Genomic DNA, 15,045 nt, shown 5'->3' with positions numbered 1-15,045 from the left:
GTGGGGAGGCAGGGACGGAAAGGTGATTCACGATCGTGTAACAGATCTCTCTGTATAATCCAAAGGAAGGCCTGCGGTTGGCCTTGAAATAAGGATTCGATTCGGCGTGCAAAGTGGAGGAGAGAGCAATCGTTCCGCATTTTGTTGTCCCCAGATCGAAGATTGCCTTCTGCTGCTGTGCTGCAATTCCATGCAGCCCTTTAAAGCTGAATGCATGCGCCCTGCAAGCCTGGGATATTAATAAAATTACTTTTCAAATCCAAACTAGGGAAGTGGGTTTCAGGCAGTAGTTTTTGGAACTGCTTGGGATTAGGTTATTGCCATACAGAACCCTAAACAGCTGGAGAGCAGGGTGTCTAGCTGACCGTCTTCCCTTTAGGTACCCAGCCAGCCATAAACATCATTGGAGGAAGTCTTGCTGGTCCTTCCAAAATTGTCCACAGTTGCTGTGTGAGAACAAGGGAGTCTTTTTGGAGGTGGCTCCAGCCCCGTGGAAAAAACTCTCACGTGCAGTTTGGGATGCAGAAAATGCATCTTTCAAATGTCTCCTGAAAATGCAGCTGTTCGACCAGGATTCCTTTGCTCCATAATTAAATTTGCTGTTCCTGCTGTTTCATTTTACTGCTCTGGTACTGCTCTATATTATTAGTGTATTGCTTTTAAAGTAGCATTTTAAATGTGATTTTAATTGCTTTTAATGTTTATATGGCAACAGCTTAAGGAGTTTTTTAATATTTAGTGGTATTGAAACAGTATGCACAAATAATAAAAACTATGTAGCAGAATTGCCACTATTTGCAGTGTGAGGTAGTGGGCTGATAAAACCTCTCAAAACTACTGGTGCTGTGCTGGTGGATAGGAAGGAAATGCAAATTGTTCTCAGTGGCAGAGAAAGAGAGGAATGCTGACTTGGACTTGGAAGAAGTCACTCTGACTGGGCTCAGACAACACAACAGCTCACTCTCATGGGTTAAGTTGAATTGTGGGTTATTGTGTTGTCTGAATCCAGCCAAGCTCACAAACCATGATTAATGATCCCCAGTTCACAACCCAGCAACAAACCAAGGGGTCTCTTCATGGGTTATTCACAGTGAGAAAACATCGCAGCAACATCCCTTCCGTGTGGGTTGCCCCAGCTCAGTCACTGACTTCGGTGAATGTCCCCAAGGGGTGCCTGGGACCGCAGCTGGCGTATCGTTTTCACCATCGCACCGTGCAGATGGCTGGTCAGCTGGGCTCTGCTGGCGGAGAGACTGTCCCAGAACAAAAGCAGCGTGACTTGCTCCTCGGTGTTTACTGAACAATCAGGTTTTTCTCTCCAGGGCCTCTTGAAGGCAAAAGGAATCCAGCATGCTGAGTTGATAGAATATGAATTCAGCTTTCATTTAAGCGGAGGAAGCAAAGAAAGAAAATGGAGGAAGGAGGGTAGGTAGGAAAAAGCAAGCAAGGCTTTTCATCTTTAAGGCTGCAGATAGGTTGGGGGGTGCTTCTTAAAATCTATTTCCAGAGGAATAATGTAATCCTAAACTTACGCAAATTACTATTACTGTTATTGTTATTAATTTCACTGGTATGCTGCCCAGTAGCTGAAGCTCTTGGAGCAGTTCAAAACAAACAGTTCATAATATAGCGCAATGCAGCACCATAAACACTTAAGTAGAAACATTGCAAAATATTGAAGAAACATCAAACCATATATGATAGTTAGACCCATAAGACTGCCAGGATGGGTCCTCCTTTCAAGTCGAGGAATGTGCTTGGATGTTTTTTAATGCGTCAGCTCAGAGGGCTGTTTTGACCTTGTGCCACAAGGATGGCAAGATTGGCACCAGGCAGGGGGTTCAGTGGAGAGATTATTCCACAGTTGAGGGGCCACTCCTGAGAAGGCCCTCCCCCCGGTTGCTGCCCTCCAAGCCTCTGTTTGAGTTAGCTCTCTGAGGAAGGCCTTGGATGTTGGTCTTTGAGGTACTCCACCAAGTCTTGTGGTCGCAAGATGGGTATATAAGCGATGGCAAGTTAAACAGTTTCTTTTGTCGCTTTGTCAGCCCTTGGGACATTCAGCTTTGCTTGATGCAACATTTGGATGACCTGTGGGAGGGGCTGGGGATGCCCAGAGTCTGTCGAATGTAACGGGAGGCTGTGGCTGAATACTCTTTCAGGGATGCCAAAACGGCCCCCGTTTGTGTATGGCAAGAGGCCAATTTGATCAATGAGCCGTACACCACAAACAGGGTTTATAATAGGTCTCTGTCCTTCTCTTGGCATAAGGAAGCGAGAGTGCTGTGTCAGAACACAACCCTTCTTCCCCCATAGGCTGGGGGAGCTCTTGGCTGCTCATGTGTGTCTGTATGGCAGGAGGGAATGGGGACAGGACAAAATCACCAGGCTGTCAATTTGGCAGCTGTGCAAAGATGCTGTTCAAATGAAGAAAGTACAGAGAGTTCTCAGGGAAGCAAATGGATTCTGCCAGTCCTGGAGATAAGGCTTGGAGGAGCTGGCTTTGTTTCAGTAACCATTTCAGTCTTGCTGACAGCGTTCATACTCCACCTAGGGAAGTGCATTCGAATCGTCACACCTGAGATTTGCAACTGCGATAGCCTCAGAATCTCCAGGAATATTTTGTGTGGGGTGATTGTAGGACCCCACCTCCAAATTGTAGAACCCCCAGCCCCCAAGGCTGGCAGCTTGTGGTCATCCGGAGGGTCTGGCATACAGCTCCTATCTGCACTCACCAGCAGCGCCAGTGGTGAAGGATAATGGGAGTTGTAGGCCACAAGAACTCAGGCTGGTTTGGCCTTCCGCAAGGTCAAACCATTGATCCATCAACAGTGACTGACAGTGGTTCTCCGAATTCCAGGAAGGGTTCTATCCTGACCCTCCCTGGAGATACTGAGGGTCTGAAACCTGGGTCTCCATGCATGCTAATCAGAGGTCTCCACCACCCCGGAAACTTTCCTTGCTTTTTCCCATAGCATTTGGCTTGGTTTAAGGCCAGGAAGAAACCAGAACCAAACAAAAACAAACAGACTCTAACAAACACATCCCTGTAGCAAGAGAAAGTTACTCATTACTGCTTTATTTACCGACAGTTACTTATTAGGGGGGTAATCGGCCGTGCCTTTCATTCATGGGCAACAGGCGAGGAAAGAGTCAGTCTGAGTGCCAGGGAAATCTGGCAAGTGCCGTCATTTTGGGGAGGGGGCCACTGCAGCTGCTCAAGAAGTCCAGGTGGCAAATGTGAAGGCCGAGCAGTTCTCCTCCTGGTCAGTGCACGGTGGGAAGACTTGGTGGCGGAGCCTGTGGAAACTACCCCGAATTCCAGGACAGAAGGAGGTGGGATGCGAAAGTATAAAATCAGATGAGTTAAAATCCACCAGCTCATTAGAGGAGGAGCAGCAGCTTAGAAGTTAATTGCCTGGATGTCCTCTCTAGGGTGGAGATACTGGCGAGAGCGCTCCCAGTGTCCATCAGCTGCCTCAGACTGGGATAGGGCTGTAAAGGTGGCGGGGGGGCGGGGGAGAGTAAAGAATTGGCAGACATTAAAAGCTGAAATGATCCGGCTCAACTCTCAATCATTCAGTGTCCCGTCGGAGCTGTTCGGCAGATGATGAAATCACAGTTCTAAAAGAGGAATGGTTCATATGTGTTTCTAGGACAACCAAACAAACCATATAATAAGAGCAGCATAAAGTTCTTGTACTCTGAAAAATTCGGAGTGGCATGCATTGACTCAGTTCAGACAATGCTATACTCTACGCTCAGGGGTTGAGGATGGGTTGACTGTGGGTTGTTGCTGAAACATAGGCTATCATGTTGTCTGTTCATGGTTTGTTGTTAGGTTGTGAAAAGTGGGTTGCTCACTATGGCCTGTTATCCTGGCTGCATTCAGACAACACAATAACCCACATTTCAGCAACAACCTACACTTCACCGACAGGCTGCTCTCAATCCATACTCACATCCAAGTTGTTGCTTTGCCTCAATATAGTTACTGCCTGGGTTTGCACAACACCACCACAACCATCATAGTGCGCAAACCCAGGAGGGAGTTGACAGGGTGTCTTATTTCTGGCGTATAAACCACCCAAGAACTTGCGGCTGGGAGTGCTTGATCCCTACCCCAGTGCATTTTTGGGTTATCTGAACCCATCATGGTTCAAGTCCAGGAGAACTGCTGGGTAAAAATGTGGCTACCGGATCCGGCCCTGCCGCCAGCCGCTCGGTGCCCAGGCAGGGCTTCAGAGGTGGCCGTCGGATGCGCTCCTTGAGCGGCAGGGGCAGGGAGAGCCATGGGCGACTTTGGGCTGGTCGTGGAGTCTCAGCCTAACCTACCTCACAGAGTTGTTGTTGGGAGGATAAAATGCAAAGGGGAGGCTTAAAAGGAGGCGTGGGTTCCTTGCAAAAGGAGGAAAGGCACGAACGTTGTGAAGCCCCACCACCTCGCTTGCTGAACGACTGTGTCATGGGAATCCTCCCGCGGAGTCCCCCTTGCCCCTGCCTCTCAGGGCTCCCACTGAAGGATGGCCTCGCTCCGGCCCTTCTTGCTTCAGAGAGAAAACGGCATCTTCAGGCCGCTCATTTTCTGCCCGTGTGGGAACAGTAAACTTAATGTTTTTCTGCCTTGTCTTTTGAGGTCTTTTGAGGAGCGGGTGTGTTTCTTCTCAGTCTGTACTCTGCCTTTTGGTGGAGAAGATTCCATCTCTAATTTTAGCTTGTGCCTGAGCTCAGAAGAAGCCGATGCATTTCTCTGTACTGAATAGGAAGATTTATGAGAGCAGGCCTGTGCTTGGCATCCATGGTCACTGGCTTTTTCTAAAGGCGTGTGTTTTTAAAGAACTCCAGTTTTAGCTTTGTGCTCCCCTCCCTTCCCGCTGGCTGCTTGAAGCCGAAAGAGTTCTGTGAAGTACAGAGGCTTGCATTCAGCTTCATCCCTAGGAAATTGGTTCACCAGAGGTAATACTTTTTATTTGTTTTGTCCCTCGAATGAATTCATGTGTGCCAGGGCCCCAAAACGGCTTTCAGCCTGACTGTTGCCATCGGTTCGCTTTGCTCATCTAACTCGTGTAACTAGGATGATAACCGGGGATCGTGATGTCCACGTTCCTTTTTTCTGGTCTGAATCGACTTTGGTTTCCCCCAGAACTCCCAGATCTACCCACTGGAATCTGGTACAGAAGAAGTATGTTTAGACTCAAAGCCCTTTTACACGAAATATTCCCAGGTAGCCCTCATGTCTTAGTTTCTGGAGTGTGACTCAGGTGATTGGGTGGCGGAATCTTTTTGTGGCTTGTGCAGTTGGACGCCAGTAATTCGCAATGATCTGTTGCAAGGTCACCCAGAGAGTCAGCGGGCCTTCGAGACCTCATTTCCGCCTGCACCTGGTCTACTCTGACTGGAAACGTGCAGCTGTACAGGCCTTATGTAGGAAAGCATTGAATCAGGACCCCTTGTGTGCAAAGCACTGAGCTCTTTCCGCAAAATCACCCTGCTTGTTGGCTCATAGCCTAAGGAAATGGGGGGGAAAGAGCAATTAAACAGAGAAAAATGAACGTACAGCATGCGAGAAAGGAAAAAAAAAAAACCTTAAAAACCAGCTCAGAAATGCTAAGGAAACAGATTATGCAGTGTTTTTAAAGCCAGTCTTCTCCAGATATGTTAGACTACAACTCCCATTGGCAGGGCTGACTGTGGATGATGAGATCTGTAACCTAACAGAATTGGAGGGCACCTGCTTGGGAGAAGGCTTTTTGAAACAATAGAAGGACTTGACCAGACCAGACTGCAGTTTCAGTCAATTTAATTATTAGTAAGAGTCTACGAGAGTACTGAGAGACAGCGTGGTATAGTGGTTAAGACTGTGGCACCAGGACTCAGGCAGTTTGGGTTCTAGTCCCCACTCCACCAACTGGGTGACTTTAGGCTAATCACAGACTCTCGACCCAGCCTGCCTCAAAAGGTTGTTGCTGTGGGGATAAGATTGAGAACAGCAGGAGGAGATCGGTTGAACCCACTTCGAGCTGATTGCAAAAAAGCAGAATATACGCCTAATAAATAAATCAGACACTTCCCCCGGTAGGTAAGACAAGACACGGGTTGCCTATTTATTTTTCTCAAGTGTGCAGCTCACAAGCCCCAGGTAGCGAACAACAAGATCTCTTGATTGCTCCTCCTGGCAGTTCTTGTTCCGTAACGCGGTGGCAGGTGCTGCGAAGTGCAGGTTCCCACTCGCCGAGCTCCACCTGGGAGCTGATAAATGGGACGCAGGGCATGCGGAGGCCTGTGCTTGCTGGTGCAGCTGCAATTTGTCTTCCTGGGAGAAAGGAAGCACCGATGGTGCTGTTTGGTGGTGAGCTAGGCAGCAGCCTGGTCAGGAGGCGTATGAAATGAAGCATGGAGTGGAGAAAGAGAATAGAGGGCGGTTTGTCTTCCTTGCAGTCCTGGAACAAGGGATCATTAAACGAAGCTGAACTGTGGCAGATCTGGGGAAACTGGAGAAACTACTCTTCATGTCATCAAACTGTGAGATCACTTGCAAAAGATGGTGTGATATCCACCAGCTTAGATGACTTGCATGGTAAATTCGTAGAGGATAAGGTTACTAGTCCTGATGGTTCCTCACGCTTGCTGGGGAGCATGTCTGTGGTTGCTGCCTATGGCCTTCCCCAGAGGTTTGTGTCGGGTGCTCTGGGAATGGAACGCTGGAGGCAGAGACGTCCCTTTGGTCTGATCCGGTGTGGCTCTTTCACTTTTACTAACCTTGGGCAATTGTCGGACTTCATAAAGCAGCTTCATAGGTCGGCATGCAACTGACAATGTCTGCAGTCGTGAAGGGTGTTGAGGGGATATTTGGAATGAGTGAAGCTCTGTCCTTTTGCACTCGGTGGAGTCCTGTCTGCTCTGCGGTCATGAGAGCTGGACGTGCGCCCAAGTCACGGTGAGTTGGGTCGCAATGTGTGTGTCGCTGAACTTTTTAAAAGCAGGCCTTAAAGAAACTGCGAACAGAGGATGTACTTCGTGCAATGCACAGATGTGTTTTGTGTGACTATCCCAGGCTTTTGAAACAAAGGTGTGAGCTGCGGCCCCTTTTAAAAGCTTTAAAATTACCTTGCATTGGAAAAGGTCAGCAACCAGCAAAGGCGAGATAGGTCAGAATCTGGGGGACTGAGCCAGGTCCATCTGCCTGGTTTTGACACCCCCTAAGGAGATTCCTCGCACATCCCCACCTGTAACTTTTATGCATGGCAGGTACGGTTAACCAGGTGGGGTCGTCCTCTTGGAACTCAAGAAACAAAAACAGAGCAGGCCTTGTTTAAATGGCTTCAGAATCTTTTCAGAAATGTGTCTTCGACCCATTAGAGGAAGTATGACACATGGAAACCAGAGTGGTTATTATGATAAAGATTTAAGCCTCTACTTTCAAGTTTTAGCCAGCAAAGAGCAACAAAAATACTTCTTTATCGTGGATGCCAGGGCAGCTTTGGCGTAGAGAGAGCAGCTATAAATAGCTACTGCCGATGCTTGGCTAACCAAGCATTGCTAACAATACACAGATGTTATACGGGACTCGCATGTGATATGGCCCTTCTGACAGGAGGTATTTAATTATTATATTGTTCTGCAAAATGTCTGACCCCTGCTCTTGTTCGCAGGGGGGCCTGCTGAAGCATTTTCAACAGTTCGGGATACAGCACAAGACCAATGGCTTTGCCGAGCCTTTAAGTGGCAAAAACACACAGACGTACACACACGAATGCACACACACACGCACGCACACCCCTTCTGCCAGTGTAGTGGTTAGGCTATGACTTGGGAGACTCAGGTTCTCCCCTCCACTCGCCCCATGAAGCTTGCTGAATGAATTTGGGCCAGGCACTGACTCTGAGCCTATCCTACCTCACAGGGTTGTTGTGAGGATAAAACAGAAGTAGGGGAAGAGCCAGTGCAGCATTGGGTGGGAGTCTTTTGTAGAGGCTCAGGAAACTTGAGTTCTGGCCCCACTTGGCCATGAAGCTTACTTTGGGCCAGTTGCTAACTCTCAGCTCACAAGGTTGCTTGGACAAAAACAGAGTGGAGGAAGATTTGGGTTTCTTGCAGGAAAAAAGGTGTGATGAGATTTTTTTAAAAATATTCAAGCATGGCGTGGGTAATAGATTTCTATATAAAGGTGAATCTTGGGAAAATACGTGTCATAAAATAAGGGCAGTGTTAAAAACCTAGTCCTGAAATGATGGTGTCCTTTGTTTACTTCTGCCTGCGTCTGGTCTACAGGATTCCCTCCTAGACAGTGTTTCTGTAGCACTGAGGGACAAGCCCTGCTCTGCTCACTGATTGCAGTGAAAAGCCAGGCTTCTCCCTCTGGCACCAAGAAAGCAGCCTCCCTCTAACGTAGAGGAATCACTTTCTGTGTGCAAAGAGGGAGTGGTGTGGAGTGATTGTGACTTGCCTTTCCCTGCATGAAGAAGGGGGACCCTGTGATATCAGCAGAGGGGCTTTGGGGTGAAAGGCCTGCCCCCTGATATCATGTAACCACTGGAGGTGTTGGGGAGCTTCATGATTAGGAGGCAAATCCAGCCTCCAGGCCCAGAAGATTTTCCTACCTCGGGCTTATATAGCTCAAAAATATGTCAATTTTGGAAGAGAGAGAGAACCGCTATTTTTGAAATCTTCATTGCAGTAGCACAGTAGTTGTGTACAGTTAAAATAAAAGTAAAATAATGTAATGAAACACAAATGCTTTCAGCATTTTAGGATGTATGCTAATGAAGGAGCTGTGTCTTCTGTAATCAGTTAGCTAGTAAATGGTTCCATGTTTGAAGTTTGTAACACAGTTTTCCTTTTGGACATATTGTAGGAAGTTCCTTTTGGACATATTGCAGGAAGTTCCTTTTGGACATATTACAGGATTGCAGGACCTGCCTTCTCACAGGCAGGTCCAGTGGCTAAAATCATTCTTGGAGGTCATTCACCTCTCCAAGCAGGGGTGGCTACCAGGGGAATAGCTTCGAGAACTAATGCTAAAGCGGGGGACTTACTGTGCCATCCCCAAAAGCGAGGCTAAGCCAGCGATCCTGAGTCTTCAGAGGAAATGAACCCCATGATTTTGGAACAGCCTTTGAAATGTATCTTTGTGAAACTGTTCTGTGAGTGTGGTTGGTTGAATTTGTGAAGTCCCAAAGTTGAAAGAGAAGGCTCTTTAAGGCACTTTGTGCCTGGGACATGGAATGCAACCTCGTACACATACAGTGTAAGTGTAGACAGACTGATTGTTTTAATTGGGGCTTTTATTATTAGTTGAATTTTTAGGACACTGTGTTTTAAATTTTTACAGTTTGTATTGTTAAACCGTCCCGAGACTTCGGTAATGGAACAGTCTAGAAAAGTTTTAGATAGATAGGTAGGTAGGTAGGTAGGTAAATAGACAGGTGCATCAGGTGTTTCTCCCAGGTGTAGACAGTACATCCTTATATAGAGCTTTTGCAGCTTGTAGACTTTCTGCATTCAGCCTGAGGCATGCTGGGTATTGCCTTTTCTCTGCCTAAATATCAACAGGAATGTTCCTCCAGTGTTGGGGGAAAACCTACAAAACCCAGGAACTCTTCAGACAGGTCTGGGGAAACTTGAATGGCCAGAACTGGCCCCCAGGAAGGCCAGATTTGGTCCCGGGGCCTGAAGTTGTAAACCTCTGCCCAGAAACAACTGCCTATTCTTTTCCACATGTCCTTCCACCCTCTGATGAGCCAGACACTGATTTTCTCCCAATTCTCTTCGCTAGGTTCTCCCAGTCGTAATACTGGCTACTCCAATCATCGCACGAGTGAGACCACTCCCCCACCAATATGGCGGACGAAGACCTGATCTTCCACATCGAATGCCTCGACAATGTCAAATTACCCAAAGTGGCCTCTGGGAACTGCCATGACACTGATAGTGAAGGGGAGGATAACTACTATATCTGCCCGATCACAGATGACCCGATCTTGAGCAAGGAGGCTCATGACAAAGCCAGCACCTATTACAGCAACTTGGCAAGAAATGAGCAATATTCATCCAGCTCGTCTCCCCGGCATTCCTTCAATTTCAGGGTAAGCAATGGCCTCCCTCGAACCGGTCTTCTCTTTCTTAGCTTGGCGCTTGCTCCCTTGCTTTTGTTTCTTGCAACTAAACTTTGCCGTGAACATTACAACTTCGTGGCCTTTCCCCAGACCAGCAGCTGCACTCAGACGACGGTCTCCCCCCCCCCTTCATTTGGGGCACTTATTTGCATGTTGCTTAGTGCCCAGCATGTGCGGTGGGAAACCTTGTGAAGCGGGGAGCAGAGGTGTGTCCCGGGAGATTGCTATGGTCCATGGTTCTGATTCTTCTTCAGGACAAGAAGCTGCTCTAGGCAGAAGAACTGGAGAAGAGGTTCTCACCTTAGGAGGACCCATCCATAGCTGTCTTTCTCCACAGGGGCCCTTTCTTCCACCAGAGGTGGCCTCCCCAGATGCTGAGAACTCTGATTATGAAGCCCGCAATACATACCTTCAGGCCATTGCAGCCAAAGGCTTCCAAAGCAAGCCCGGCCCCTTTGAGGGAGAAGGCTTCTTGCGGTGTGCGGAAGACGCCAGCAGCCTTTTGGAAGAAGGAGTCCTATTTAAGGCTCAATTTGAGTCAGCTAGAGGTTGGAGCAGGAGGTGGGCAAGCCTGTTGAGTTTCCCACACCGCTTGAGGCTCTCTGTGGTGCTGTTCTGTTCCTCTCTTGCCTCCCCAGGAAGTCTAATTTGCCCCAAAATTTCTTAAAGACCTGATCCGTAGGAACACTCGGCCATCAGCACCATTCCAGCATTTCTTAATGTGAAGACCTTGCTAGTACTGTTTTAAGTTACACTCCCACTGCTTCTAAGTTGGCCCTGGGTTGGGCCAAGGTGCAGAGCAGAACCTGGTCCAGGGGCTTCCAGAAGTTAATCACTATTATAATGATAATTACTACTCAGTCTCCGGACTTAAGTATAATTCTTGTGATATTCTTCCTTATAATTAAAAGCCCTGGGTTTGGATGATTTTGTCCCAGTATGACTGATTATCATTGAAAACTGAAAACTCATGAAAACTGAGAGGTATTTGGTAGATCCTGAACAACTGATGCATCACACTGGATCAAAATTATACTCCCCCCCCTTTCCCCCCCCCCCCCCCCGTTTCTAGTACACCTGCATCATGAAAAGAGGAGCCAATATTTCTAACCATTCCCATCTCAGTTGATGGTGGTGGTGATGTATACATTGCAAGTTCTACCCACCTTTTTTCATTTTGCAAGCACCCCAAGGTGGCTAACATAGTTCTCCACCCTATTTTTATCCTCAACAACACCCCTGTGAGGTAGGTTAGTCTGAGAATGAGTGGCTGGCCCATATTTGCCCTCCCGCCCCCTGAGATCGGCTGCAGAGGCCCTCCTCCGGAAGCCCTCTGTAAAAGACATCAGGAGGCAGAATACCCGGAGGAGGGCCTTCTCTGCGGTGGCACCCAAGCTATGGAATGTGTTCCCCAGGGAGGTCCGCCTGGTGCTGTCGTTATTTGTTTTTCAGCGCCAGGCTGAGACCTTTTTATTTAAAAAATATTTTAACAATGTTTAATATTATCTATAGGTTTTAACTTCCAGCCAGAATGAATTGGGGTTTTTAATTTGTGTTTGTATTTGTATTGGCCGCTATGTGTTTGTTTATGTAAGCCGTCCCTAGGTGTTAAGCGATGGGACGGCATATAAAAACTCCAAATAAGTAAGTAAGTAAGTAAGTAAGTAAGTAAGTAAGTAAGAAAGAAAGAAAGAAACCCAGTGAGCTTCATGGTTGTGCAGGGACTAGAACCTGAATCCCTCTGGTTCCCAATCCAGCTATCGAACCACCACACCAGAGTGGCTTAAATATTATTTTGCAGAGCAGTGTGTGCAAACTAATTAGGCAATGTGGAAATCGGGGGTTTCTGAAAAGTTACTGCAGTGTGAATTCAGCATGTGCTTTGATTTAAATGATCGTTGGTTTGTTGTATGCTTGTCTTCCGCTTAAATTGTTTCTCATGTATGTCTTTAGAATGGCTCTCAGCAACATGCTAAGCAAGGCACAGTGGTTGAACGTAGCCGGGTAGGTCAAAAACGAATGCGATAAGTACATTTCTTACGAGATATTGTCAATGTTATTGGGCGGGGAATTTTTTTTTTTTTTTTTAATCGTTACATTCAGTCAGAATTCTTTACATTCATTCAGAAAAATGGCGACAAAGCTGAATGTCAGTTCTGAGAACTTCAGCACTGGTCTGCCCAGGAGTAAGCCCCATTGAATTCAAGTGGGGTTTACTCCTAGGTAAATGGCTTGCAGCCACATCCAATGGCTTCTCTACTGGACGCATCTAACCTGGTGCTTCGTGGAGATGTCATTTCCTTGCAGGAAAAAGTGAACCTTGTTGTCACTTTTTCCCTGGGATTTTGCTTTTTTTGCCTTCTGTTATGGCACATTATACAAGCACAATTATACAAGGCTTTTTATACAAGAATTCTACACAGTTCCAGAAATACATGAGCCTTTATTTGTGCTTTTAACATGTGATACCTCATGGTTCTCGCTTTTTAAAAAGCTGCAGACGTGGCTGCAAAACGTGGGACGGATCCTGAGGACTGAGAATGTCATGGAAAGGACCCTCCCTGAGTGAAGATTGCGAGCACAGAATAAATGCCTCATGTGGAGAACTCCCAAATGGGATTTCCCTTTGAGAGTTCCTGCATGTGCATTATTCCCCTGGCATGATTCACACATGCATTTTGCCTGAGATTTTCATCGAAGGCGCTACCTGCGTGGGATTGCCATCTTGGCTTTTCCTCCGTGAAGGAATGAAGTTGTAGAACCTAAATGGCTGTTACCTTGATGACCATAACATAAAATTTTAAAAATGCATTTAACGGACAGAGAAAATTATTTGCATCTTTCACCCTGACACTCCTGCAGCAACAGTGTCTTAGACTCAGCTCTTTGTCCGGAGTTGTAATATTCAGCTGCATCCGTTTATTACTAATTTCTGGTTTGCTTCTTGCGGTGAGCTTGGCTTTTAGAACTAGTGCTTCCAGAGGGTTTTTCTTTTCAGTGTTTAATCCCATGTAGCCGCCTGCACCCTTGCAAACTTGGAAAGTCATGGGTGTCTAGTTGAGCAGGGTGAAGCACGGAGGCGAAGTTTGCCTGCCCACCCTCACCCTCAAAATCATTTAGAAAGCCAATTTCAAGGGGTTATATTTTCCCCCTCTTCAAGAAGAAGAGCCACTTGGATTTGGCAGAAGCCAGTGCCTTGCCCCTCCCAAGCCTGCCCCCCCCATGCCTCCCCATTTGTTGCAGAAAAAACTGCGCTGGCTGAGGTGGCAGCAGAAGGGGGGGGCTCCAAAGGCAAAAGCCCCCGGTAAATTTAGGAGGCTTTTCTGGGGTCACAGCAAGGACCTGTTTTCCCACCGCTGGCATCTCCTTGTCCACACTATTGTGCCCTTAATATTTATATATGCCATGTATTTGTAGGACGGCTTGGTTATTAAGACCATTTTTCAGCTCGACTCTGTTCCTTTGAAAGTCATAAATAAAATAGCTCATCAGAGCTTATCTTCCCTTGGGAAAGACTAGCCAAGCCAGTGGCAGCAGGGGAGAAACACTGTGAAAGAAAACAGCTTTGTTTTGTGGGCATTGTATTAGATCTCTTTGTCATCTTAAGCATTCTTTCTCTGCACTATCTTGGGTCAGAGAAATTGCAGGATGGCCAGTCAGGACCAAACTACGTGGGATATGTAGGCCCTTAGGTTGTTTTCACTCAGGCGTCTTTTGTCATTTTGTTTTGAACTAATGCAGCAGAAGAGGCTGCAAACTGCAGTGGAAGTGGAGGGTGGACTGTGGCCTTTAAATCTTCCGGTGTCACTTTTCCATGAAAAGATTCAAACCCCCAAGAAGCATCTCTCTCCCCACTGACTGAGGGTGACAGAAACCGGCACAATGTACCCTCAGCATGAGTTGCCGATCCAGCAACCTTACCCTAATTGTGTAAATATACATGTGTGAGTGTATATATATATCTGTGCAGACAAATCCTTAATCCAGCACTGGACTAAAACTCTTCCAGTGTGACTATGTATGATTTTTGATTGCTCGTGTATGGCAATTATGAATAAAAAGGGGTGCTTCCCAGTGAGGAGTTTGGTGTGCCATTGCCTGTCTCAAATAAGGAATTTTATGGGGTGCCCAGAGGACATCAGCTTCCATTTGTAATCCTTCTGTGTTTTCCCATGGCTTTTTGTGACTTTTTTCCATCCTACAAAAAAATCTGACAGAACAACTGCATAGACGTCTCCAAACTTTTGAGACTGGTGGACACACCTGGCACTCTCACAAAATGGCTGCCATGGAGCTGGGACTTACCTGTTCGTAAAATGGCTACCATGATGGGAATGGCTGGTTGCAAAATACCCATTTCCCAGAAGACTTACCAGGTAGACTGACAGAAAGGGCACTTGCAAAGGTGGAACCCGAGCGCCAAAACCCAGAGCAGCTCTTCCGAACCTGAATAAATATGCAGCTGGGTTCAGAATAATCCATGGTTTGAAATCTTGGCAAGTTGAAAACGGGTGGGCAGGCTGTGAGCTTGACAGGCACCAGGGTGGTCAGCCAAGGGCACCACTGCTGAGAGTTGTCTGCCTGGAGACACCCTCATTCTCAAGTTTTGCCTTGTGCAGGAAGCCTGGAAGCACGCCATCGAGAAAGCCAAGCACATGCCTGACCCCTGGGCGGAATTTCATCTGGAGGAGATAGAAACGGAGAACGCCACGCGGTACAGGTCTGTAGCCGTTTCTGCATCCCAGGATGACATTAAGTGAGCACCCCAGGGCTGTCTGGGTAGGGGTCAAAAGGATTTCTTTTCATGTGGGCCATACAAGTATTTTTCAAAAAACTGAGTGCTGTACCGTGAGATAAACATTAAGCTCTCTCTCAATTCACGTTCCGTAAGAACTTATTTTACTGGCATTGTAACGGGGGGGGGGGGGGGGGG

General features: G+C 47.1%; 1 protein-coding gene across 6 annotated transcripts in view; it reads left to right on the top strand.

Moving 5' to 3' along the window:
- Positions 1–15,045, top strand: part of EEF2K (eukaryotic elongation factor 2 kinase) — a 48,428-nt gene that overhangs the window by 4,256 nt on the left and 29,127 nt on the right. For 3 of the 6 annotated variants that reach the window (XM_044433322.1, XM_044433317.1, XM_044433320.1), the window contains exons 2-4: positions 9,773–10,082; positions 12,066–12,116; positions 14,732–14,832. In XM_044433322.1, the coding sequence (XP_044289257.1) occupies positions 9,837–10,082; positions 12,066–12,116; positions 14,732–14,832 (398 nt within the window). In that variant the 5' untranslated portion in view covers positions 9,773–9,836. Of the gene's footprint in view, positions 1–4,932; positions 4,954–6,850; positions 6,935–9,772; positions 10,083–12,065; positions 12,117–14,731; positions 14,833–15,045 lie in introns of those variants that run through there. The other 3 variants (XM_044433319.1, XM_044433318.1, XM_044433321.1) reach the window with 3 other exon arrangements.

The sequence above is a fragment of the Varanus komodoensis genome, unplaced genomic scaffold (genome assembly GCF_004798865.1).
Source record: "Varanus komodoensis strain SLA01 unplaced genomic scaffold, ASM479886v1 scaffold26, whole genome shotgun sequence".
Classification (NCBI taxonomy): domain Eukaryota; kingdom Metazoa; phylum Chordata; class Lepidosauria; order Squamata; family Varanidae; genus Varanus; species Varanus komodoensis.
The sequence above is the reverse complement of the archived record's forward strand: the minus strand, read 5'-3'. Positions and strand labels throughout refer to the sequence as shown.